Here is a 27,669-nt window from a genome sequence, read left to right on the forward strand (position 1 = left end):
GATTCAATAAAATCTGTCAGTTATCGTGGGAGGTTATGAAAGCTTTATAAGACCTTTTTTCACTTTAACTAGTTCAGGAAAAGATATTACCTTCTTTCTAACAGCATTCATAAAGCTTATAATCTGTATAAGCTTTTAACGGCATCACCAGAGGAAGTTTGGTTATCTAATAAGAGCATCATCCTCAGCAACTCAGTCCATCCTTCAGCATTAGTTATCCAAGTGAAAACAACCTGCCAGTCTCCAGTGTGCTTTGTCACTGGGACAGCTGCCTAAATAGATGAGATTTTGGTAATAACAACTTTTGCAAAGTAAAACATCAGTGGGAGCATTAGTTAAGTGTTGACACTATCTGAATACATTCTCAGCCTCAGAATAATCAAGTGACATTTTTTATTGTACGCATAGTGTGTAATTTGGATACAAAAATACCTCTTGTGGAAAAGCTATGTTTTATCGCCTAACAATTTATTTCAACTGTACGACTAAGCTGGAATTGTGAAAAGTGTAACGTGATGTCGATCTGCAGTTTGCGTATTTATATTGGTAGTTTCTTTCTAGCTCCCACATAACTTGGGCAGATTTACATCATCTTTGTATTTCATGCTTCACTGCATGTCAGTTACGATGCACATTTGTGTTAGGACACGCTTTAGAGAAACAAATTCTGAAATGCCAGGAAATAATTGAAGTGCTGCTTGCTGGTATTCTGCCTACCTGAAAAAAAGACTGATGGGTATATGGGATAACAGTTTTCTCACATTGGTTTAGATTGCTACTGAGCATATGTTTTCTGTCCTTTTGGTAAGGAAATAAGAATGAGGTTTCCAGATCTTATCAGTGGCATTCCCAAGCCTCCATTCTCCTTTGCTGACCAACAGTCTACCGTTGGGACCTTTGATTTTCATCCCGGAGAAGGAACGGAGCCATAGAGCCTCATCAACGAGCAGTTGATGACAAGTGCTGTATGGTTGGACCAAAATTTTTAGGTGTGTTATACAGGGACAAGAGATCTAGAAGGAGACCTAGGATTATAGGGTGGTAGCATAGGATGAGAGGATATGGAGGTGTTTGGATGAAGTGCTGGTTATACGGTATGGGGAGAGACTTGGTAGAAAGCTGGGAAAAGCCTGTCCACAGCCCGGTAAGACAGCTGCTTCTGCCACTGGAGTAGCTCATAGGACTTCCGAAGCAGTCTAAGGTTGGGAACCCCTTTGCTACAGAACTGCTGTCAACTGATTCCTGACTTTCAAAAACAGGGCAATTTCTTGACAGAGGTGAAACTCCCCGCGTCCTAGCAAACTAAGCACAGTACTGCACAGACTGCCACATAATCTGTGGTATAGGTAGCAGCTTTGGAGCAATTAACAGCCTGGGGAAGAATCCTGTAACTCTGCCAACTAAGCAGGTTCCGTACCACTGCCTTGGTTGGGATGTTCACGGTGATCCAATGGCTCTTTTTTTTTTTTTTTAATGAACAATGTTCAATTTCTTTTTGATTGTAATGCAGAGAAAGTCCTGCAAGATTAGGCAGATGGGGAAACAAGAGTGCTGTACTGCTTCTGTTATTCTCCAAATGGCAGCCCATGATTATTATACTCTTTTTACTCAATCATTATGCTCTGAAATGGACAATAAAGATGAAGAATTTCTGTTTGTTATGCTATATGGTCTCTGGAGTGCAGTTCTATTTATGTTCTCAGAAAGAAAGCTTTAGTTTGCTGTTATGATAGATACTTACTAGTTTTATTATATCCATGAAATTATAAACTAAGCTTGCTTAAAATACAGTGTCTTCTGGGAATTTCTACACAAGGTCATATTTCTTTTTTTGTTTTTCCCTTCACAAGATCAATACTATAAGCAAAATTCAAATATGCACTTCTACAATAAGCTAGGACATCAACTGCAGAGTAAACAATTATTCTTGTAATCTTCTTTGGCATCAGAAAGACTATTCACATATAAGTAGAACTTTGTGATAGCTTCAGAATAGTCTGCCAAGGCCTCAGAAGTCATCTTTCAGGAGGTTTTTACACATTTCGTTTTGTTCTTATTCCTTAGAATGTCAATATTTTACTGGTAGAACACATTCTAAGACTGTTCAATCTGCAAAAAGATATACACATCCGTATGATGTTGGTAGTCTTACGTAAAATAGACTATCTGCAACAATATGGTAAAGAGCTCAAGCAGTAATTTAAACCTCAGTGAGATTCTTTTTTGTGGTGAAACTTTCATTGGAGGCTAGTGGTGGGGAATATAAATAGAATTAGATAATGAAGTTGCAGTTCTGTCAAGACGTTTGTTTTGGGTTGGTTTTTTTAAATAGCCAAATTAAGTTTTAAATAGTGTACTTGTTTCTGCAAATACCAGTTGAGGCATTAGATTCCTGATTTTGTTTAGTAAAATATAGTGTGCTGGGATAGAGTTAATTTTCTTCCCAGCAGCTGGTACGGGGCTGTGTTTTGGATTTGTGCTGAAGACAGTGTTGATAACCCAGGGATGTTTCCGTTATTGCTGAGCAGTGCTGACACAGAGTCAAGGCCTTTTCTGCCTCTCACCCCACCCCACCAGCGAGCAGGCTGGGGGGGCACGAGAAGCTGGGAGGGGACACGGCCGGGACAGCTGACCCCCACTGACCCAAGGGATATCCCACACCATATGACGTCATGCTCAGCATAGGAAGCTGGGGGAAGAAGAAGGAGGAAGGGGGGACGTTTGGAGTGATGGCGTTTGTCTTCCCAAGTCACCGTGATGTGTGATGGAGCCCTGCTTTCCTGGAGATGGCTGAACACCTGCCTGCCCGTGGGAAGGAGTGAAGGAATTCCTTGTTTTGCTTTGCCTGCGTGTGCGGCTTCTGCTTTACCTATTAAACTGTCTTTATCTCAACTCATGAGTTTTCTAACTTTTACCCTTCTGATTCTCTCCCCCATCCCACCGGGAAGAGTGAGCGAGCGGCTGGGTGGTGCTCTGTTGCCAGCTGCGGTTAAACCTTGACATACAGAAAGCTGAAAAACTTACTGTGATATGGCAGAAGTTGAGCAGAACAGACCTGAGAGAGTGTAACTGCTTCCTAGACCATAAGGTAGGAAGTATTTGCACAATACAGTGAAACTTTTTTTCCGAATCTGTCTGCCGTACAGGGTGAAAAAGGCATTTCGTGTGTATTTGCAATACGTATGAGCTACCAAAGAGATCCCCATGATCCTGTATTACAGCACACACAAGAGCAGACTTTTAAGATGGTGCAGTGATGGTACAGGACACCTCTTCAGAATTTTGAGAAAAATACTAGCATTGTTGGAGCGGGTCCAGAAGAGGGCCACAAAAATGATCAGGGGATAGAACACCTCTCCTATGGGGAAAGGCTGAGAGAGTTGGGGTTGTTCAGCCTGGAGAAGAGAAGGCTCCGGGGAGACCTTATTGCAGCCTGTCAGTACTTAAAGGGGGCTTCTAAAAAAGATGGGGACAGACTTTTTAGCAGGGCCTGTTGCGACAGGACAAGGGGGAATGGCTCTAAACTGAAGGGGGCAGATTTAGACTAGGTACAAGGAAGACATTTTTTACGCTGAGGGTGGTGAAGCACTGGCCCAGGTTGCCCAGAGAGGTGGTGGATGCCCCATCCCTGGAAACATTCCAGGTCAGGTTGGACGGGGCCTTGAGCAACCTGATCTAGGTGAAGATGTCCCTGCCCACGGCAGGGGGGTTGGACTAGATGACCCTTAGAGGTCCCTTCCAACCCAAACTATTCTATGACACTATGCTGGTGAGCCTTGCGCCTTTGGGTGTGCGATGATTTTCTTTTGTCTCGTCTGTCATTACGGGATGAGATAGAATGATGTTTGTCCCCTCTACTTTCACCCTGCCCTACCTAAACCTATCATGACCATTTCAGAAGGAAGGAGTCTCCAACGCGATGCCTGAGGACACCAACGCTTTTTGCAGTAATTTTTTATTTCAGAGGGATGAGAACTTCAACATGATGGAGTTGTTTTCCTGTCTTGGCTTCTCTACTGTGTTTACCCAACTGCAGCAGAACTGCACGTTTTAAATTCAAATTTGATTTGACCTAATAGTTCACCCTTCAGCGCACTGTGGGATTAGCGTGAGTTGCAGGTCAACGGCATAGTTAGAATGGAGACAAAATGTTGTACCTGATCAGTTGTGGAGATCTGCAGAGAACTGTCACTTTGACAAAGTTAGGATTAAGAACCTTCTCTTGTAGGAAACTTGGCATTCAGAAGCTGTGAATTTCTTGAGATCGATTTGAAGTAATAACAGTGTAAGAAAGCACAGCTGCTGTGTCTGAAATTAAAATGTCAGCATTTTAAATAACTTTTTAGGGAAAATGTTCTGCGTTTAGTAACTTTCATTTTCTTCATGAAGGTCTTTCAGATTCAGTCAAATTCTGCTGTTCCTTACAACAGTGAAATTCTGGAAAATTCATTTCCTTATCTTTCACTACGAATTAATTGGGAGCAAAATGTGTTGTATTAAAGACATCCCGTGTCACAGGGATGAGGTTTGGCAGGAATAACCTGGGAACACTCTGTGCTTGCACATCTGAAGCAACAGGTGGAGTGTTATTGGTGAATGACCTACGATGTTCTTAAAATGGCACAGAGCTCGTAGGAGCTGCAGCGTGACAGTGTTATGTATAAAGGAGGGATTTTTGCTACGCCCTATCCTTTACTGCCTGCGTCACCGCTCTGGGCAGTGAAGTTAACGAGAATCCCGATACCTGGAGGAAGTCGTGTGCCATTTGGGCCGTGCGAAGGTACGCCCTGCCTGGCGGCAGGGGCAGCTAAAGGCTCTCTCCCCGGCATCCCCCGCTGGAAATGACTAACGGCAGCGTCCCCCTCCCGCCCGGCTTTGCTGGGAAGGGGGCGACGTGTCCCCGAGGTGCCCGGTCCCAGCCGTGTGGGAGCGGGGAGGAGGAGGAGGCGGCCGGGCCGCGGGCCCTGTGCCCGGCGGCGCTCCCCCGCCTCGCCCCCGGCCCCGGCCTCGTCCCTTCCCCGCCCCGCTCCGCACCCCGTCCCGCCGCTCCGGCGGCTCTCGGCCCGCCGCCACTCCCCTCCGCCCAGCCGGCGTCCCGCCGCGCCGGGAGCCGCATAAATCCCGCCCCGCCGCCGGCGGCGGCTCGCCCGTCCGCAGCCACCCCGCGGCGATGGAGGCGGCGGCGGGCGGCCGGGCGCTGCGGTGCCTGCTGGCCGCCGTGGGGCTGCTCTCGGCCCTCAGCGCCGCCGGGACGCTCTTCCTCCTGGCGCAGTGGCGGGAGCTGGGCGCGGCGCTGCGGGAGCTGGAGGCGGCGCGGCCCCCCGCGGCCGCCGGCTCCCCGCGGGACCTGACGGGCGCCGCCGGCCCCGGCCAGGCGCCCCCCGCGGCCGCCCGCAGCAAGCGGAGCCGGCGCGGGGAGCGCGCCCGCGGACACGCGCGCGCCGAGAGCGAGGAGATGCTCATGATGATGACCTACTCCATGGTGCCGGTAGGGCGGCGGCGCCCGTCCCGGCGGGGCGGGCGGGCTGGCGGGCGCGGCTGCCCTCCCTGGGGCCCTGCCCGCGGAAGGGCCCTGCCGGGCCGAGGGCGGCGGCGGCGGCCCGGCCGGGAGTCGGCCCTCGGTGCCCGCCTCCGGCCCCCGGGGGCTGCGGGCCTTGGGGACGGCCGAGCTGGGGCTCGGCCCGGCTTCGGCCTGAAGAGTCCGCCCGGCGTTTTCCTTTGCGCTGCCGGGTCTGGCCCGCCCTGGCCGCGGCGGGGCTCAGGTTGTGCGGAAACACCTGCTGGGCGCTTCGAGGGGCGGTAGCGCCTGGGAAGGGGGAGCTGCCTCCTGTCGCCCGTAGGCGCCGAGGTCTTGAGAGTCGGTGGGCCGTACGGCTTACGCGATTAAACTCTCAGAAGGATAGTTCCGTGGGTGCCTGAGGGCGGCGTGGGTTTAACGGAACTTCAGAAGTTTAGTTGCGATAAAAAGTCCGCTTTCTAAGCGTTCAGATGTTTGAATCTCTGCACCGCTAACAGACCCCCCCCCCCCCGTGTTCTCTGCTGTTCAGCATCCCAAGGTGGGTGCTGGATGTTACTTCACCATCGCGTTTCTTGGAACTTGGTCATGCCCTCTCAGTAAGTCGTACGTTTGAGGTCGTGCTCGATGGGTCAGCGGAGGAGAGCTGTACGTCCTAAAATGCAAAACCGCCTGGGTTTTTGCACTTCAGCGAAGAGATGAGCCGTGCTCGGTAGGAACTGGGTCGCGTGGTTGAAAAATTATGCAGGTCATACAGTTGAAAAACTTTGAATAGCTTGAAAAACTTTTAAGTTCTGAGTCAGAAGAAGCGCAAGAAAAATACCGCTACGGAGGGAACCTTAGTGGAAATCCTGGCCCAGTCAGGACTGCGGGCCTAGGCCACAGGAGAGCAGGCAAGGCTAACTCGTGATGTAACAAACATTGCTGGTTTAAAAAATCACCTATAGAAAGTACCTTTTCGGTAACGTTCTGCTGGCGTTTTTATTAATAAACCGTTGCAATGATGATTTTACAGCGATCACATCTCTATTAATATTAGAGCTAATGAGACTGCAGAGCCATAGGTGTTCGTAGAGTAGAGTTTTGATAATGCAATTGTTTGGGGTTTTAGAATAAATAATTTTTTTTTTGGCTAAGGATATTTAAATCTTGTGCTTTGACTTTAGGATTTGCAGTACAAGACTTCTGCGATTCAAAGAACGTCTTTTTTTATTGAGAGACAAAACCAAAAGAGATTGGATATTCGGTTCTAGTTTCCGATTCTGTTTACCAGAGTAGCAACGTTTTTCACTGGACCCTGTGCATCTTACCGGAGCGTTTTAATTTCCTGAAGTCTTAAAATCACGTGGTTTTGTACTCAAAGTGGTCTTAAAAATCACATGAATAATACACATTTCAGCTCTTTGGCTATTCAGGAAAAAAAAAAAAACCCAACATTATTTTAGGTCAAAGTGGAACGTAAATCATTATTTTTTGAACTCTAATTCTCAAGCTACTGTTACTGAGCAGGGTTATTTCAAATTTGAAAACTTAAATGACTTTCTAGAAGCATATACCAAAAAAACCTTGGAAAAAAACAGTACGTTTTCTTTAGATTTTTTTGGATCAGGTAACGTTAAAAAAACTTGCTGCCCCAGTGAAATATTTGCGTGTGCTGTGTCTGAGCTTTTCATCAAAACACTTAGTCAAAACTTTTTCCTGTTTCTTTTAAGTAATCATCTTTGTGTTTGGCAGCTACAGCTCTTTTTCTTCCAGCCAATATGAATTGCGTCTTTGAGTCTGAGGGATCCACAAATAAAATTATTGGAGAAAAGATTCAGATCCTGAGGGGGCCTGAACGCTGTTAATGCCATTTACTGTTAGGTGTTCAGACTTAAATCGTTAGCGGCAGTCGGCTGTCTAGATAATTTTGACAGTGGCAGTTAAATGTGCTATTCCGCTGTCATTAGGTAGCACGTATGGATTAAATGAATTTTATTGCCCTCTCCAAATAGCACCGAGTGACACGGTGTGCGTTTTAACAGCGTGTGGCGAGGCTGCTCACTTGTGCAGCTCCTCCGTTTAAATCACCGCTGTGACTACTGCTGCGTGCGATGTGCTTCACTGAAATGTGTGTATCCTGCAGGGAGGTGCCGGGGGCGGGGGGGGGATGTTGTGCCTTTTTGTTCTTCCAAAATTTCCATCAAATGTTTTTCGTTCTGGCTGCTGCTCAGAAGAGCGTGTAACTGTGTGCAGACCCACTTGCTCAAGGGGAGAAAAGTCCTTAGAAAAATTTTCAAGCACCCCCCCTCCCACCCCTTCATTTTTGTACTTTGCGTCTAACTCCCTCTAACGTGGTGTGAAGACCTGAACGCTCTTGCAGCACGAGAGAGAGTTCTGCGCAGTTGGCGAGGTGATCCCTACCGCATTGGTGGGCCTGGGAAGGATGCTCCAGCCCCTGCTGAATGTGGGCCCTGAACGGCGGTTTTGCCTGAGCGGGGTCTCTCTCGTAGTGGAGGCGCGGATTTCTGCAGATCGGTGCTACGGGTGTCGATATCCTGCTGCTCCACACAGCTGCAGGTCGGGGGAGATCGGTTGCGGTCACCGTTCGAGAACCTTTGAAATAACTTTAGGCATCAAAAATCATATTTTAGCTTTAATAGCGTGAGTCTGTTTTTGGGTCTGTGCCTCTTGTTTATTTATTTATGTGTATATATAAATATATATATTTATTTTGTAAGAGAATAGAAATGGGAAATTGGCAAGTCTGCTGCTGTAGAAAGGCTGATGAGAGGGTAACAGTCCAATAATTTTGTGAGCAGTAAGTTTGAAAGTGAGATTTAAAACAGTGCAAGAAGTGATGGCTTACAGATATCTAATTATCTGTGTAGTTGCTTCATGGTTTAGGTTGTCTGCACTGACTGCTTTACAGTTGGTTTCCGATATGCTTTTTCTTTGCATTTTTTTAAATTTTATTTTTCTTTCTGGAGAGAAACTGTGAAGATTATATACGTACAAGACCAACAGAATGCATTTTATTACATATCTTACAATGCCAAGATTTAGTTTACTGATCAAATTCAGATTTGATCCATTTAGTTTCCAATTCATCTTAGTTTCCATCTGACGTCAAGAGTATAGCTAAGATCCTCTCACATTTCTCTCACATTTAAACCTGAAATTTGTTTAATAGGTAAAGAAAATTAGTGAAGTTCAGCTAATGCCATCATTTTTTTTCTGCAAAAATAAATACTAGTTAGGGAGAGGTTTTTTTTTTCCACCCTTCCTTCATGAGAAAACTAAGCTTTTAGTATTTAAATAACGTACTTTTATCAGCAGCTTTTCTTCACGGCAAAGGTGATGCTGGCTGATGGGATGGCTGGTGTACCATCTTCCATAGTTAAGCTGGAGGTTCTGTTGTAGGCTATTTGCTATAACCCACTCACTTCTTGAGTGCCATGTTTTTTGATTGTCATCTGAATTGCACTGATTGGTAAAAATAATGCTGGTGAGATAATTGGAGGGGCCCCCAAGGCAAGCTGTAGTCGCTTCAGCAACCTCAACAAAACCATTTAGCTTAAAAAGCCGTTTGGATTAGAGCACACATGGACAACGTGTATTTTCCAAATTACAGGGTGGAAGCGGAGTGCTTTTGAGGGGTGTGAGGGGAAAGAGAACAAGCAAATTCTGATATTGAAACGCAGTTAGCTCTTCTCAGCTAAATTAAAGCGAGCCTAAAACTTCTAAATTTAAGAGCTGTTCCAGTACAGTCTGGAATCCAGTAAATTCCCAATATGTACCTGACAGAATTGAAATCCATAGTCAAATATAGTTTGATTTTGCAGCAAAAGAATACTCGCCGTCAAAATAATTGTCCTTTATTTAGGTCTGTTAGATTTGTCACTTGAAGCTAATGATGCATTAATTTTAAAAATAAAGATTGACAGCGGCAAATAACCTTGCTAGCATTAAACATCGGTCTGCCTTTCCGACTGACTTGCACTTGTTTGTTCTGTCTTTTGGGACTAGTGCATTCCATTATTTGTAAATAGGGTAATTGTACAAAGATGAATACGTGTGCAACTCTGGGTAAATCCGTTCATAAATTATCATATATTGCACAGCCCTGAAATAATAATCTTTTTCTTTTCTGACTATAAACGTTAGACTTTCCCATAAAGAGCTGAGGCACTCCCAGTGCTCATGTTCATAACATTCTTATTTCTGCTGGATGTTTTGATGAGTTGCAAAACATTTTAGAGTGTTGACTCTGAGCATGCAGGACATGTAACGTGAATGTTTGCCCAGCCAAAACCCGTGTGTTTTGTAAAGGTGACTTTTTAACTGATGAATTTTAGTCTACTCTAGATTAAAAGCATCTGTATGAGTGTCTCGTCCAGCTTGCTTTTTATAAAGTCTGTCGTTGTTGGGATGAAGTATTTTGAATGGACGAAGGACCATTCCAAATTTGCAGATCTTGGTTATTCCCAGATAAGAAATCGCTTACTTGGAACACAGGTCATCTTTCTTACTGGATATGCTATGTGGGAAAAGTATCCATCATTTGATACGAATATAAAATAAAATTGAATGTCATTTTTGTTGGCTGATGTTGGCTTTTAATACCTTCCACCGATAGAATCAATGCATGGACAACCACACATGTTTTACAGTAATGTGTGAACTTTAACGCCTAGATGATGTATGGAGTTGTCTGCCCAGTATTTTCTTTGTATTTTCAGTGAGGTTTAAAATGAGGTGTCTTGAACAGATTCTTATGAGGGACTCGCTGCCTGAAGAGATGGATGGTGGCACAATGTTAAGGTGGTTCTAAAGAGTTTATTCTTGTAAGCACGGAGTGGACAGTTCTATCTTTGTTTTTGGAATTATTTCTGTAGGCAAAGCAAACTAGGTACTTTTGTGGCATGCATTGTTTTCAACTTTTCTTTCTTTCCAATATTAGGTCCGAGTGATGGTGGATTTATGTAACAGCACAAAAGGGATATGCTTAACAGGTATGTTCGTTGCCTAAGCGTTACGCCTTATGTTACCTTCAGGAATACAGAATTACAGTGTGTTCAAAGAACTCGAGGTCAATGACTGCGTCAAAGAACTATGCTATTTACTCTATCAGAATTTACATACCAATTGGGTTATTTATTTAAAAAAAAAATACTAGGTGCTACTTTGGGACTTATCTATACGTACTTACTATAAACGGTGGAAGTTCAGGAGCTCAGTTGATGTTGCTTGGAGCTATTCCTTTCCCCTGTAATTTTCATAATCAAATCTTACAGACTTGGGTGTTTAAAACACTAGTTGAGGTTTAGTCTTGGTATTTTTGTGTATGTCCCCACACTTCAAGGCTAACGTGGGATGAACGTACAGGGTGTAGAGACTTGCTTCCGTCGATGTAGCTGCTGTGGAGTAGTGGGACTTAGATGAGCAACGTGTTTGCCTCCCCTGCCTCGGGCCACGGGAACAGGACGTTGGGTTTCACGTGTTACCAGTGAGGAGTCGGAACAGCCGATGGCCGGGGCAAGAGAAGGTGTGAGAAGTTTCTGTGTGATTGATGAAGAGACTGTCAGGTCGTAGCCAATTTAAGGGCTACAGTCCAGCTTTGAAGTCTATAACAGACTGAGTCACGCGTTCTTTTTGGAAACGAGAAGATTAGAAATAAGCTACTTTTTATGAGTTTAAGAAAATGCTTCACTTGCTGTCTGGTTTGTATTTTCAAATGGCTGTGAGGTCCATTTGGCTCAATTGATTTCAACATAAATGAGAATTACCGTAGTACACACAGATGTTAAATACTGCTTCTGAAATTGTAGATCAGTTCCAACTGCAACTGAGGCTGAACGACAGACGACCCAAAAGTTTGTTTCCTCGGGCTCCAGACTTCTGAATTCATGCTACTTGGTGCCTTCTGCAGCTTTTTGCTTGCTTGACACTATTAAATTTTGCCTCTGTTACTGGCTTTCTCTGCTGTAGGCCGCTGTGACGTTTGCTACTTTTCAAGCACCTTTCTTATTTCTCTTATGCTTATACAAGGATAATCAAGATCCTCAGTTTTTGAGATGAGGAAGTAATTGAACGCACTAATGGACTAACATTGCAGTGTGGGAAAAATGGTCATTTACTGGAAAATTGGCAGAAAGACGTTAACTGACGTTACTGCCTGTACTGATTAAAAGGGATAATTGCTGTAATGGTATTATAAAGTGGTTTTCACTTTATTCATAAAGCTTTCTAATTAATGCTGAAAATTGACATCTTTAGGGAAATCTCGTAATTACTGTTATTTGCTGTTGTAGAGAGTTTTGTTGAAACGAGACAATACTTTGTTGGCTGGATAAAAACGTCCACGGAACTAACTCAGTTCTTTAATTGCAACTACCACCTTTCTTTGTATTCTCCTAGCCTGCTTTTCCGGTTTGTTTTTTATGGTTTTTGGGGTTGTTCCCCCCCCCCCCCCCCATGCGTATTGGGGATCACATAAGATAAATCTTGTTACAGAAACTTTTTCTGGTTTACTCCTGCTTTGCTCTTGCCTGCTATGCTTTCTTCTCATTGAGGCCCTGTACTTGAACTAAGTCAGAGAGCGTGAGACCGAGTTCATTGCATGGCATGTTGCGGCATAACTGAAGCAAGTCCGATTTCTAATACACCAGCCAGGTTCTGTGGGGAGCTTGGTCCCGTCTGGAGAACAACTACACGTGGAAAGCCTGATTGTGATTTAGATGCGGTTAATGGGAATGACAAGGCTCCCCCCCCCCCCCCATTTAAATAGTCTGAATCCTGAACTGCAATGAAATATCTGTAAAACAGAGAGAAGGGTAGCGTGTGGTTTTAATGTGTGTTTTCAACAGGATTTTTAATTGTGACATTCATCAGTATCGTAAAGCTATTCTTCTTCTACTGTAACGGGATCTTGGAGAAGACTTATGTGAAGGAAATGTAATGATTGTTAGATGCCTTGCATCCACGGCATTGTAAAGGCACCTAAGCCCCTGGCGGTGAGATTACGCTGGAGAGGTGGTTGTTTGCAAATTTCAGTTGATAAAGGTTTGACAAAAAGCAAAACGTATGCGTATATGTAACTGCTTTTAAGGGTACTCTTTCAGTACGCCTGAGCTTCTGCTAATGCTCAAATAGTTATTTATGATACAAAGCAGTTAAATCCATAGGTGTTCATTTTGAAATTTGAGGGGCTTTCCTCCCCTTTTACTGTTCTGGTCTAATGCTAATCAATTCAATTTGGAATTGCTTTTTGTTTTCTTGCTAGGTGAAACTCACCATTTCTTCTTTCTTGTGTTCTTTTGCTTGTTCTTCTTGTAGGCCCCCCGGGTCCCCCAGGTAAGACATTTGGACAATTGCAGTAATGTTTTTGGGTAATTGAAACAGTTGCTGGTACAAAACGTTGAAATGTAGAAATGTATCTTTATAGAATAGTCCTCCTTTGCTAATTAGAATGAGGGAGGGTCGAGTGACTGCCTGCCTTTATGATTTTTGTATTTAGGTCAGCTGGTGCCCGTTCAGAGAGGGGGGAGGTTTTGGACATTATGCTTTGCTGGTGGAGGGGACGGAATAGTTTCACATTTGCTAAAACATGTTTGATAAAAAACAGTTGGAATTAAGAGTGTTTAAGTAGCATTTAGCTGAAGAGATGAGTGTATATATAGCCCGCCCCCCCCCCCACCCCGAGTAAACCAATATTATAATGTAACACTAAAAACATCTCTTTAAAAGATGTTGGTTACTGATTCCACCCTCCCACCTCTCCTGTAACTTTTCCTCCTTTCTTGTTTAATCTCTCTTTCTGCTCTTGCTGATGTGGTTGCCAGGCTATATGAAGGGTAACTTGCTTTCTTTCTGTGCTTCTTTAGCTATGGGTCTGCTTAGATTAATTCTCTGTATCAGAAAAGTATCAGGTATTTTTTTGTTTCTGGGGGTTCAAATAGCGGCCAAGAGGGAGTGATGTCTTCTGTACCAACCGATCATGGTTTGGCAGTGCAGCGTTCTGGACAAGTAGGTAAATGCTTTTCTTGTCTTAGATTAGTCTGGCCAATATCACAAGCAACGTTAAAGCTTATGTGGTTGTGGAAGATGTTCTAGTCGCCGTCAAATTCAGAAATAGGATGGGTTCCGCTGTGTTTGTCCTTGAAGTGGAATCCAAAAGGCTGATCTGTGCTGGCCTTAACACGAAATGTGCACAGTATTCGTTTCAGTCAGTTTTCTTACGCTAAGGCCAGGGCAAACAAACACCTTTAAGTTTGGTTTCCTGTTTTTTTGTTTGTTTGTTGTGGGTGGGTGTGTTTTGTTTGTATTGTTTGGTTTGGTTTGGGGTGGGGTTTTTTGTTTGTCTTTGTTTTTCGGGTTTTTTTTTTTAAGGAGGATGCTCTATTGGCATGGAGAACATAATGGCCAATTAGCAGATTTTGTATGTGTGAGGAATATATATATATATATTAAAAAAACCCCTATATGTAAATATAGTAGATTTAAGGATAAATTGTATTTAACAGTGAAAATTCAGTTATGCTGTTTGGTTTGTTCAGGGCCTCCAGGACTTGATGGACTGCCTGGCTACAATGGATCAGATGGAGTCCCAGGTATACCAGGACAAAAGGGAGAACCAGGAATAAATGGAAAAAGAGGAAAAATAGGTAATTTTTTTTTTTTTGTGGTCATTTAAAAAAGAAATCCTTTCTTACTGTTATATTCAGATGTAGTTACTTTTAGACCTTTGTACAGGGAGGAGGGTTTCAGTGTTTACAAAGCAGTTGCATGTTTCATAGTTCTGTAGCATTCATTGTCTTACACTAAGCTTTGGTAGATTACTCCAGACTTACTCCACAGCGAGGAAGATGGTATACGTACACTATAGAATATTGCAAATTAAAGCTATTGAATGCATTTAACTGAATCTCAGTATTCTGAACTTGCTAGTAAATACTGTTGTTGTAAGAATGTTTCCACTCCCTCAACCTGCCAACATAATGGCCCTTTGACTTCGGATGTCTTAAAAAAAGAAAGCCAGAGTTTGGGGGTGGAAGTTGTGTTACCACAGTTTTGATTCCAGATTCATAACTACTGTGGCAGGAGCAGTACATTTCCATATTTTTCTTCTTTTCTATATTGTCCATTTAGGCTGGAAACTCTTAAAGCAGCTTTTTTTTTTTTTTTTTTTTAGTCTCGGATAAACTTTGTAATGCAGTAGGGTCTCTAGGCACTATTTTAACGTAGCTGCCACAGATAGAGCAGCTCTGCTAAATAGCCCATAGGCTGTGCGTAGCCCACAAGCAATTTTCCATGCTGGTGGAGGCAACTATTTGGCCTCTTATTGATTGCACCGTGACACGTTTCTGCTAAGAACAGAGAGAACCAGCAGCAGAAGCGCTGTCGTCTCTCAGCTGTCCAGCTCACCAGCACGTGTGGAAATGGGACAGGGCAAAGGCTGACCGTAGAGAACAGCAGTAGACCTGGCATGCTAGATTCAACAGATGGCTGCGCAGTAGCTGAAGTGGCAGGTAGGCAGTTGCTGTGCTCAGAGCCTGTAAACCACTGTGAGGTTGTAAAGCAGTAGTTGGTTTATCTACTGACTTACCTGATGCACAATAGCTGTGTGCAAGCACTGATGGGTAATTGGTGCCTTCAAGGCAGAGTGAGAAAGCAGCAGGTTGTGCGTGGTAGGAGGGTAAGGAGACAAAAGGGCATCAGAACGGTAGAATAGAGAGGGGGTAGAGAAGAGGAAGGGTATGTCGGTGAGTAGGCAGGCTGATGTTAGCAGGTTGGTATTTATAGTGGCCCATCTATTATTCTGGCTTTTGCACCTAGCTGTGTGGGCTTGCTGGCAGGTACCAGTGGAACAACTGTCTACTGTATCTTGAGACACTACGCGGTCTGTCACTTTAGTGTCCTCAACAAGTTTTTAAAATTGGAAATGAAAGTGAGAACCAGTCTTCAGAGAGGCAGGTGGCAATTGTGCCAGACACATTTCAGATTTCACCCCAAAACTGTAATTCTGCTTCTGATTTCACAAAATCAATTTAAATAGTAAAACCGTAAGTAGAAAACCAAGCGTTTTCTTCTCAAGTATTAATAAATGTAATTTATCTGAAACCTCTGCCTGCAAGAACACTGACATTTCTATTTGTACAACTGTTATCTCTCCTAAAGCAAGGAAATACTAACTGCCACAAAAGTAGAGGGTGCAAGGTTTTGATGTGTCAGCTGTACAAGCACACCATTGTTTTCCTTACTGCAAAACTAAATCACACAGGACAAAGGAGTATCTTGCTAAATATGTCACCTTATACATGATCAAGCGCAAAAAGTACGTGGACTGATCATGCTTCTAACACGTGTAGAGGGAGGGTTATAGTAGCCATGTGAAAATGTTACCAGGTGCTGTGTCTGTGCTCTGTTGGGACAGTGGAAAATGTTAAAAGTGCAATGCGTGTTGTAATGTTAGTGCGCAATTACTTCAAGAAATAGTCTAGAAGAACCATGAAAACGCCTTTCTTTAATGCCTTACAAATGTGAAATAAATATATTACTTCACATCTTTCCTTCATATTCCTACTTACCCAGAAATTCTCCAGGCAGTGTTGAGGCCCAGGTCTGTATCTTCCGTGATCAAAACTCAGAGACCACTAGGTAAAGAATGTATTATTTGCACCAAACGGATTGTACACCATTTCCCTTCATATTAGGTTACAATGTTGTTTTGAAATCAGAACAAATTACAGCTGCCCAGTTAAATACAGGTGAAAAAAACAACTAGAGTGAATACGTTTTGTATTAAAAAAATGTATTGATTGATGCTTAATACTGGAGCAGTGTTCTTGGTACTGAAATGCTTTTTATTTCTAGGTGTACCAGGACCAAAAGGTGATCAAGGACAGAAAGGAGAACCTGGAGAAATGGGTTTACCTGGCAAGGATGGTATGCCAGGAGGAAAAGGCGCAAGAGGAGCAAAGGGTGAAAAGGGGGATGCAAACAATGATGTGCTATTAGAAGGTAGGAAGACGTGCTCTTAGGAGCTCTCTCGCAACAGTGTACTTGACAGAAAAAGATATACTCTGCTTCTGAAGCATGAATGTGATCTGTGAGAGTAGGACCAACCAGCAGAACCGTGTTATCCGCAGTGAAGTTTGAGTATTGCTCTGCCCGGGAGATTATGTTCTCTTTTTAATGCAAGTCTTCACAAAAAACTTTTCTGCTTGGGCTTTGGGTTGAGGCGTACATGAATTCCACCCTTTTCAGTACACTTCCAGACAGCTGACCTCCTCCTGCTCTTTCTTGCAGTGTAGTTTTATTTTTCTAATAGAAAATGCAGGGCAGATTTCCACTCAGGAATATATGAAGCAGCCACAAAATATAAGCTGTGTAAAATTACAGCGCTGTAGGCTCTGAAATTGAGGTCTTAGAATACAGTAAGTAAAAGGCAACAGTGCTTTATAACTCTCTAATGTGCCTGTAGTCCAGACAGGTAAATTGATGTCCTACAACTTGTGAAGTTCTCTATGGTTCATCTTCTAACAAACAACATCCCAGTGAGTTTATTGCACCATATTTCTGTACACAGAAGCCTCTTAGGAAGAGAGAGGCTATTTTAGAGATCTCTCAAAGCCCATCATGCGGGCACGTACCGTTCTCTGCAGGTTGCCTGTTGCCTACAGGGCCTGTGACATCGTACTCTGCTTTGTACCTAGGTGCAAAAGGCGAACCTGGACCGCCAGGGCCCCCTGGACCACCTGGACCCCCAGGGCCTCCAGGAAAACGTAAAGGTAAAGCAAAGCTTCAGGAGAACATATACAGCAGCAAATGCACAGGTTAGTTCTTTCCAGTGTTCTTTTTAGTATTATAAACAGGTTCAAGATTAAACCCATTGCTCCAAGGCTCATAAAACAGTAAGCATGTGTTTAATTCTGCTGGCATCAGTAAAACTGCACAAACTTAAAGCTGAGCGCATGCTCAGGTGTTTTGCTGAAATAGAATTTGGATAAGGCAGCAAGCTATCTCCAGTATAATAGTAGTCTTTTAGTCGTGCTATGCTAATGCTCAGGCAAAGTATTTACACATGGTGTTTTCTTGTTAGATGGGGCGTGTATTTGGAAAGTAAGAGAAATGCAGTTGAAATTTTTAGCTTTTAAATGCTGAATTTTAATTTTGCATGTAAATATAACACCTGTTAACCAGGCTGCATTTCACTGTATTCTACAAAATGAAATTGCCTGGTCATTGGCAGAACTGAAGCAAGCTTGAACTAGCCTAAGACTTTTAAAAGCTGGAGGAATACAAAAGGATTCTGAGACTTTCTGTCCATTTGAATATGTAAGTTTTGGAGCAGGGTGATCTTGAGTTCTTTTCCATCGTTGCTATTTATCATTATTATATCCTGAATGACAGGTGGATCATCAGTGCTTTTTATTTCCTTTACTGTAGCTGTGTTGGTGGGATATACGGCTCAGAAAGGAAAAATCAAAGACAGAGTAGATTCCCTTCAAACTGTGGCTGCAGATTGCACAGCAGATACTGTTAGAAGCAAAATACGAGTATCCAGATCGTAGACTGTATGCTGAAGTGTAGCAGCTGCTACACTTTTTTTTTCTAAGTCACTGATCAGGGTGCTGACATAATTAAGAGTTTGCCATGAGATATCTCTGGCATGATTTTCAGGTGTGCCGGATAGCAGTAAATCCTCATGGATTGAACTTGATATTGCGGGTCGTTGAAAAATCATGTCAGTGTTTCCCGTCACAACTTCTGTCCATGTTTTAGGAGATTTTTTTTCTCAAATAGATTAAAGTTGTGCCTCAGATAAAATCCACGTGCGTGTCTGCATGTGCCCACGTGTGTTTTTTAAAGAGTAAAGCACTGCCTCTGCTGTGTGGGGCACACACAGAGAAAGTTAGTTCTCACTTCTACTCTTCCAGTTCTCTCCCCCATCCCACCTGGGGGGGGGACGACGGGGAGTGAGCGAGCGGCTGGGTGGTGCTCAGTTGCCAGCTGAGGTTAAACCACAACAAAGATGAGAGGGGCCGGTGGTTTGGATGCTCAGGAACATGGGTTCTACAAACATTGTGGTATTGTGATAACTGGAAAATTTTGGTTCAAGGTATTAGCTGATTATGGAAAGCAAAGAGAAGCTGGTGCAAGATTTCTAGCTTACTCCAGCTTGAGAACGGAAGCAAACTTTTGGTTTTGGATCTCCATACTGGATCTGGCTGTTCTTGTCTTTTACCCCTGGATGGTATTGTATTCGAGATGGTTGCGGCTTTCAGTGACTGTTGCTTCCCCTACAGTTCTGGGATGAATTTTCCTCCCAGCTGAGATGCCTGTTTTCAGGGAGGTCAGAGCAATCCTATAAAAATAGCAAAGGGTGTCTCGGTTACTAATCTTTCACATTTCTGCAAAAGAGGAGAGTTATCTGTGCCCAGGGTTTGGTAAAGCGGGGTTTCTTTTGTAATTGGGAATGTAGTTTCTTGATAGGCATACCGAAAGGGAATAGCACAAGACCTTCATGCAGTTATTAAGTGTGAAACAAGCAGAGCAATTTGTATGTCTCACCACTAATAGGGTGATAGGTTTTTATGTCGCCATCATTCGGCACAGTTTGCTGAGATGAAGAATCTTTTATTATTATTATTATAAATGCTATTAACCAGTGAGTATTTAATACTGAGTGGAACATATATCAATTATTTCCACCTCTTATTTTTAATATAGCATGTAATTGTAATTGTGGTAGCATGTAAGAACCTCAATCAGGAGATTCTGGCTATTGAAGTATCAGAACAGAGCCCAAAGAGCCTCCTCGCGATGGAAAGTAGATGGCTGGAGCAGAAGTCTCACCCTATTTGAGATTCAGAAATGCAGGAACAGTTGTACAAGAAATAATTGGACCATTTGCTCAGGTAGCCTCTTTTCGAGTGTTGAAACAGCCTGAAGTGCTTTGGAGGATAAGCTGTCTGATGGATTTCTGATGGATTTTAAATCCCGGTGTGCAAACGGGACTTATACTCAAATAACTCTGCAAAGATGAGATCTTCCTCGATGAGCATTTACGTTTCATGAGTCAGTAGGCTGTGAGATGATATTACCAAAATTCAAAGAATAAAACAGCTTTTGTAATTAAATATTCATATCCCTTTGAAGAAGAGAATACACATGCTGATTTACAACTGTAATTAACTTACTACATAAGAATACAAGAATGGTTTCTTTAAATTAAATTTTGAATCAGGTAAAACTTTATTTCTTTGAGGGAAGAGAGTAATTAGTTGGAAGCTCAGGTGTATTTGTTCTCAATGGTACTGTTGGCTAATTCTAAAAGAAACAAAACATCCCTGCTCCACACTCCTCGCTCCATCCTTCCCACCCTCCCCAGACAGACCAAATCAATAGTTTTAATGTCTTGTAAACTCCATTAACTCTCAGCCAGAATATTTTATGATAGGAATCAGTAGGATATTTATCTTTTTTTGATGGAAAGAAAGCAGTGAAAATTTCACATAAATCTCTGATTGAAAACTGTTTTTTTAATCTTAGTTGCTTTCTGTTTCATGGAGCTGAGAGTCCTCTGGGAGTATTGCAAATACTCTCAAATGCAAATAGCGCACTCAGCTTCACGGCAAACACTGACCTGGTCCTTGACTATTCCATAGTCGTAGATAAACTGCTGTACGGGGAACTGCTCGTTCCGTTAACTGTATCTATTAGACTCAGCCCAAGAAAATGAACTTGCGCATTGCAACTTATAATTTCCTCTGAGCGGGTTCCTTTCTTGAGATATTTTGAGAGTATTTTGAGATCCGAACTGGAAGGGGATCTAGAGGGATTGCTAGATTCTAGCTATAGGCGTTCATCTTCCCACGGTTGGATTGACTGTGCCTTGTTTTGGAGATACGCTGCCATCACTTGCAGACTTTCAATGTCATATCACCAGATGTCCTAGATAAATGGGTGGAAGAAATATGTGTTGTTCTTGCTCTATCTTGGAGTGGTTTCCTTCTGCATGAACAAAGAGAGGATATTACCTAAAGGAGAAAACAACAATGCAGTATAATCTGTCCTTTCCTTCCTGAATGTCACAGTACCCTTTCAGCATTACTTTATAGTTATTTAATATTTTTACTATCTTTCTCATTTAAACTTCATCATAGCCCTGTAAATCCCAGAGATATATTGGTGGCAACAACGAAAATGCCATGTCCAAAAGAATTTGCAGCCTGCATGTCAAGCAGTGTGAAATGTGTAAGGAGATGAAAGTTATGGAATTAGAAAATAAGGCTACAGTGAAATCAGGCTATCTTCAGCAAAGAGCTGAGAACTGTTCTCTGTGGTTATTCGTTCTGAGCAAACTGAAATGTGTTGCGGTGTTTTAAAGACAGAAGAGGTATCTGGGTTTGTAGAAAAAGGTCCATAAATAATTTCATTCAGGCGTTGTTTTAACAGTAAATGCTGAGAGAAAACCCAACCAGTTACTCTTTCAGTTGTTGAGGGGTGGGGAAAAATGTTTCCAGGTGTTTATTTGTTTCTAATGTGAACCATTTCTCTGTGTGTAAGGAATATAGTGTCTAATTTCCCTTAGTCTGTCATACTGCTTCTTTAATGGCACGGGTGACTGACCTGCATTCTTACGCGTTATGTGCTCAGTGTATGTGTTAGTACTTGATGACTGTCTCGGGCGTTAACAGCACGAGCAAAACCTCCAGTGTTGCCTGCAGAACACACCCCCTCTGCTGGTGTATGTAGATTTGGGCACGAAGCTTTTGAGTTTAGCTATCGCTCATTCCCAAGAAAGCCTTTTTGATATCACTGCTAAATCAGCCAGCTGTCTCAGTTGCCTAAAGTTACCTAAGGAAAGGGGCAACTCTGTCTTTCTAAGCAGCTACGCAGAAATTCACAGCTAAGGAATTAAATCTGTTGAGCAAAATCAGTTACTCCTCAAAGTTGACTGTCAGCCTGACAACTTTAAGGAAACAAACCAGCCTGAACACTTCATTTCCTCCGCAGAAGTGAGAGCAAGTCTTTTTTCATCTCATTTTTTGACCAGGCCAACCTAAGCTTTTTTCCCCAGGCAAAACAAAATCCCAGTTGTCATTTCTTTATTCTAGTGGCGTCACTGATGTGCACATCTGTCACGTCAAATACAGAAAAATGACGTGTTTCACCCTTTCTCTCTCAACTCTAGGTGAGACGTGTGCTGTGCCGAATGATGATACCCTGGTTGGAAAAGCTGAAGACAGAACCCCTGGTCCTTCAAAAAAAGCTGGTAACCTGCTACAGAGCGTGACTAACTGCTACTTACTGTTTTAATGTCACAGATAATGGACATGTGCTTTTTCTCTACTAGAATGTGTCATAACATCTGTAGGAAGTCCTGTTCACTTTGTCAGTGTACAGCAAACCTTTGGAACTTGGATGCGGGAACCTGCAAATACAAGCGATGAAAGGATTTGGCTTACCATGCATTTTTCAGGTATACTAGTAGTAGTCACTGATCACAAGTCAGTTGTTATGCTAACATTGCTTTCTTAATTCCTTCAGCCTAAACTAATATTTCTAATCGAGTATGACGGGGTTTTTACCCACATCTTTTTCAGAATGTTTTCCGTATTACCCGTGTAATACTTGACTATACATATGGTTATAGACGTGTAGTATCTGTAGACGTTTTCAGAGTCAACCTCAGATTTTGAAAATAGTTAGAGGATTTTAGGTTTTTTTAACCAATCCGAGTTTAAATGCCTGTTGTTCATGCCTTTTTATTCTTTTCTTTCAACAGTTTCCTATGGCTTTACTTCCCTAAATTGTAGCTAGTTTTGCCTTTTCATTTAGCTAGGCGTGAAAATGAATCAGGTGCTGCATGAGCTACATTTAGTGCAGGAAAATGTCTGGTATCAGGTTCCAGCAAGTTGAATCGCTATTGAAAACACAAATACAATTGTTGTCTGTCAGATATTTGATTGAGATGGACTTTCAGTAGAGACTGAATTTTAGGGTAGAGGTTTCAAAATTAAACGAACCAAACGATAGTCCTTTTTTTCATGTTTTCCCCTTTGTTTAGGAAACTCTATAAAAGAATACGAGAATTCCAATGCCTTGCTGAATGACAGCTACAGGATCATTAACATCACAGGATTCTTTTATGGATGCGGTCATGCGGTACAAAACAATCATCTGTACTATCAAAAGGGAGGAACCAATGTGATTCTGAAGTAAGTCAAACATAGTTGGCTTAAGGCAAGTGATGTTGTGGAAGGAGGAGCAACGGGTTAGAGTGACAGAGGTGAACCTCAGAAAAGCAGACCGCTTTCCTTGCACCGTTTTATGTTTCTTTTTGGTCCTATCTAGAACAGGAAGAATGGAGGAATGGTTCAGAATTCTTTCCAGAACAGGGCAACTAATTCTTTCCAATCTGTAACTAGAATGTGGGCCACCGGCCTTCCATCTGTGTGTGCAGATGCCATGGGAGGAGAGGAACTGGGAGGGCAGTCCAGGTCCATTATCTGCTCTGACAGTTCTTTAAGCATTGTTCAGCTCAGCGTCTAAGTGGTTAACCCGAGTAGTTACTACATGACAGGACAACTGGGCCTCCAGATTAACAAGATGCCACGTGCAGAGGTGACAACAGATTTTTCTTTTGGCTATCCTGGGGTCCAATGGGTTTCTGTTACGCATTACATTCCTGTGGGTGTTCTTGAACTTGGATTCTTTGCTGTGTTTGTAATTGCAAGAAAGAAATGGGAACTGACTAAGGAATTTGGGGGTCAGTTTCTTCCGATTTGATTTAAAAAAATAAGCTGTGCATTCACCTGCATCAGCGTAAGAATTGGTTCAGCTGCAGTAGGACACAGATAAGTGGTTGTACGATTGCAGCCCACTTGTGGAACTTGGCTTTCCAGAGGTTCTTGCTGGGGTTGATGCACGTGCTTTGCTCTCGGATAGCACTGTTCTTAGCTGGTAGGGGTTGAGTTAATGCTGCTGGTACGGAGGAATGCCCTAAGGCACCAGCTGAGGACATGGCGACCTGCTGAATTGCACATTCCATTGTGGAGGAGTGGCTCCGCTGTTTCATTCCTGGTAATAAGAAGTTCCTACAACTCGCCCAATGTCTCTCCCTGAATTGGAACTGGGAATTGCATCTCTATTTCTTCAGTTTCTACTGAGGACAGAGACAGACAATACAAATCAAAAACAAAATCTCATCTTGTGGGAAGAGCCAAAGAAAGACAGCCCAAGGGCAAGTGAAAGATTGCATCTGCTTTCAAGTTCTCTTACATGACTCTGATGTTTGAGCCAAGAACATTACAATACTTTGATGTCTATTCCCAAGCAGGTGCGAGTGCCGCCTTCCGATATCCATTTGGATGCCAAGGAATGTGAGCAAGCTGCTTGGATTCTATAATATTTATTCTGCCAAAGACAAGCCCACTTTTTGGCAACCTCCTTTAAATATCTTTAGGGCTTTTTGTTTATACGTCTGTAAAAGACCATCTCTGTCTAAGAAATACGCAGTGATAGGACAGAGGTTCCTCACCTTTGCTTGGGAACCGTTAATCGGGAAATGCCTTCACGTGCAGTGGAACACAAGCTATTTGTGGAATCTTCAAAACCTCTCTAAGAAGTTGCTGCGAGATGGCCTTTCTGTTCAGTTGTTCACTCTAAGATTATTTACCTTCAGCACAGATAGAATGAGGTGCTATGAGTTCTGTGACAGTGAAGTCCTTGATTTTGGGCCGCAGAAAGGCTTCTGGGAGTTTTTGTATTGATTTAATGGAAGGAACAGGTGAGGACCTGGTTGGTTCATTTTGCAAATGTTGAAACAAACATTTAAAAGGAATTTCCTGTCATATTTAAAAGTTGGTAAAACTACATTTGTCTGACCTTTGGCAGGTTTTTCTCATGATGGTCAGATCCCTGACATTACGATTGCTTCATCCTTTCTTCCTTTGTTTCATAACGTGCTTTCCCACCTCTGTTCTTTTTGGTTGACTTCATTCATCTTAGCGATCAGAAAAGTGTTTGTAGCTTGAGTTCCCTGCGGTTGATGAAAATATTACACTGTATCTTGTCATTTACCCCAAGGTGCCAGAAGATTAAGGAATTTCTGAACCATTTGGAGTTCTAGGCTAGAGACTGTCCTTGACTGGGGGAGCGGAAGAGAACCTCAGGAATGAAACCTCACTTTTCTGCTCCCTTCAGGGTTTTCACATAAAAGAGGAAAAGACATTGGGAGGGTGTTCTGTGTTGCAGGTCTTGCACATTTCTAACGAATCTTGAGATGCTTTTTATCTTGTTGGCTCTTTATAGAAAAAAATCCTGAAGAAAATCTGCCTCTCTCTGTGACTGTTCCTGCTAAGGGCTGTCCTTCTAGCCCTTGCCCTTGCCTGAGGTTATTTACAAACGTGAAGCAACTAACACGATTAACTGGGTTGACACACACCGTTCTCAGAAATCTTCTCCAGCCTTGAATCCTTTTTTTTTTTTTTAAATTTTTTTTTTTTATTGCACATACATGCTGCTGGAATATGGAGTTGCTGCAGACAGGAGTTTTACAAAAGCTGAGGGGAATCGTCTGGCTAGTCATTCTTGACTTTTCTTAGGATGATTTTTCCAGTATACGCTATCAACGCCTCTTCCACACAAAAATTATTCTTCCAGTATTTTTCCTTCTATTCTAAGTTCCTGGATCTGAAATGTTCCTGTCATTAAGCCTGTCTTTTGAGAAAATTTTTGTAACTGTAGCAGATTCCTGTATTGAGTAATGTTTTTCCTCTACTTGAGGAACGGAGCTACAGTTAGATAGAAGCCAGACAACGAAATGTGCTTCATTACAGAAGGCACTACTTAAGAGGATAAAGCATACTCCCTCTGCCTTTGCTAAAGCACTGCGTTACTCAGTGATTTAATGCTAACTGCCAATGCGTCTTGATGGTAGGTGATTACCCTCTTAAACTAGTAGAGGAACTCAGTTTAGCTGCTCAATGCCGCTGTCCTCAGATTATCATCCTATTAAGGAATTTCAAGGAATAAAAACAATTTTATACATTAGAGATGAGACGTTCAGGCTGTCCTGTTGGAGGCCAGCATGAGGTCAGAATTTTGGCTCTGCAAAAGTAGAATTTTTATTCCTTTGATGTTTACTTGAGCAAATCGCTGCATTATCTGAACTGTTTTCAAAAGAGGAACTCTTAAGACTAGGTGAACCTGCCCAGAATTCATGCCGGTTTGGTCAATCACATTTTCTCCCTTCAGTTCCCACCTAGTAGAAAGCAAACTTCTGTACAGATTTCACTTCACAAGTTTGGGCCTTCACCTGGTATCTAATTCTTTTTCATACCCATTCCTTTTAGTTGCTTCTTTCATCCTAGTGATAATAAAGCTCATAGACTAAATAAAGTGCAAGCTCCCAAAGCGAGTTCGTGCTCTTGCGCACCTTTCAGATTAGTTATTACTTTGGAATTTTCTCTTAGTGTTTTGGAAGGTGCTTTGAGTGGAGTACTTCATCTTAAAAGACATCAGAATGGTCCTTGAGCTCAAGTATTTTTGACAATGCTTCTGTCAGTAATAATGCGCTCTGAATTGATTCAGCCAACCAGTGTATATAAAAATGAATTTTTAACACGACATACTGAATACTTACTTTATCTCATTTCAGGCTTGGGCTTGATAAAGCATCGTTGGGCACCCTGCTAATTGAAAATGCCTTATATCACGGTCGTAACTACCTCTTTTCTAACTCGAAGACGTATTTCAACGTAGCAGTGGACGAGAAGGGTCTTTGGATTATATATGCCTCAAGCACTGACGAAAATATAATAGTAGCACATATTGATGAAGAAACATTTTCAGTCATTCGGCATATCAATACTACATACCCTAAGTCCAAGGCTGGTAATGCGTTCATAGCGTGTGGCATTATGTACGTTACCGATACTAAGGATACGACAGTAAGTTTTGCTTTTGATTTACTGAAAGAGAAGCAGGTTGATGCAAGGTTTGAGTTACGGTCTTCGCAGTCTGTTCTCGCTATGCTTTCGTACAGTCTAAGAGATAAGAATTTGTATACGTGGGAGAATGGGAGCTTAATGGTATACCCTGTACATTTTGGCAGATGAATATATTTTAAAATGGCAGGTATGGGAGCCACGTTTGGCTAAATGGATATTTAAAGCTATATGATATACCCACGGGGGTCTCTTCTCTTGGCATAATTTTCTGTTCACCGACGGTGGCTTGTGAGTGTGCACAAAAGGGAGATCAGGCACCTTGGTATAAACACACTTCAGTTACACGGGCCGTTCTCGTCCTAGCTGTTCCCTATTGCAGCTGGCACACAGTTAGCACAGACTTGCTTTTGTTTCTCCCCTGTTATTCAGCTGATAATTATATCTAATGTACATCGATTATTCCATGGCCATGTGCTCAGCAGAGACTATTTATAACTTCCAGTTGCGATCATCTTTTCTGCAGTCATTTTCTAGTCAGTGATTATGGTCTAGTACAAATGTCTAAATAATGAACTTTTGTGTACAAATACCTCTGTCATTTTCACTTAATACTTTCCACTGATTCTCTGTGAATGTTTTTTTTGGACAAAGATATACAGCTGTTAAAAATAATGGGGATGGAAATAGTTGTTTAAATAGAAAAAAAAGCAGAAAGCTTCAAATTTGACGAGTCCAGTCAACTGTTACATATTCAAAAGCAAAATCCAGCCCAAGTACAAGGAAAATGGGAATAATGGCATTATCAAATATTGAATATACATGAAATTGTGTTTAGTGAATGGAGCGTGGGAAGAAAAGTAACGAGGTATAACATTGAAGAAAAGATGTAAAATTTATGATTAAAATTAAACCCTTTTTAACAGCGTTTTGAGTTGCTTGTGTTGCTGCAGACTCTTTCTTGCCCCTCACTGCCACGTAAACTATACCACTATAACTTGCTTATAACGATACTTAATTATAGTAAGGTAGGCTTCTAAAAAAAATTGTCCCCACGTTCATCCATACAAATGAAATCATAAAATGAAGGGTATACTTTTTTGCTGCTATTCTTAGAAAAGTAAAATAGCTGGAGCAGGAATGCATGTATTCATCGTAGTGCTTAGTGACTTAATTTGTTGTTACTTGTAATTCAGAGATTGCCCACTCACATTC

The 27,669-nt window shown here is 42.4% G+C and overlaps 1 protein-coding gene across 2 annotated transcripts; it reads left to right on the plus strand.

The window, feature by feature from the left end:
• Nucleotides 1–4,721: 4,721 nt before the first annotated feature.
• GLDN (gliomedin) lies at nucleotides 4,722–27,381 on the plus strand. Of its 2 annotated transcripts, none has more exons than XM_076347779.1 (10): nucleotides 4,722–4,780; nucleotides 10,458–10,509; nucleotides 12,833–12,850; nucleotides 14,053–14,160; nucleotides 16,370–16,516; nucleotides 17,212–17,331; nucleotides 21,696–21,776; nucleotides 21,858–21,983; nucleotides 22,572–22,722; nucleotides 26,166–27,381. In XM_076347779.1, exons 2-10 carry the CDS (start codon nucleotides 10,467–10,469, stop codon nucleotides 26,623–26,625), a joined length of 1,254 nt encoding a protein of 417 aa, XP_076203894.1. In that variant the 5' UTR covers nucleotides 4,722–4,780; nucleotides 10,458–10,466; the 3' UTR covers nucleotides 26,626–27,381. The 2 variants fall into 2 exon arrangements, with proteins under 2 accessions (XP_076203894.1, XP_076203893.1); XM_076347778.1 differs by lacking the exon at nucleotides 4,722–4,780 and adding an exon at nucleotides 5,171–5,488.
• Nucleotides 27,382–27,669: the final 288 nt, after the last annotated feature.

Source organism: Aptenodytes patagonicus, chromosome 10, assembly GCF_965638725.1.
Source record: "Aptenodytes patagonicus chromosome 10, bAptPat1.pri.cur, whole genome shotgun sequence".
NCBI classification, from domain to species: Eukaryota; Metazoa; Chordata; class Aves; order Sphenisciformes; family Spheniscidae; genus Aptenodytes; species Aptenodytes patagonicus.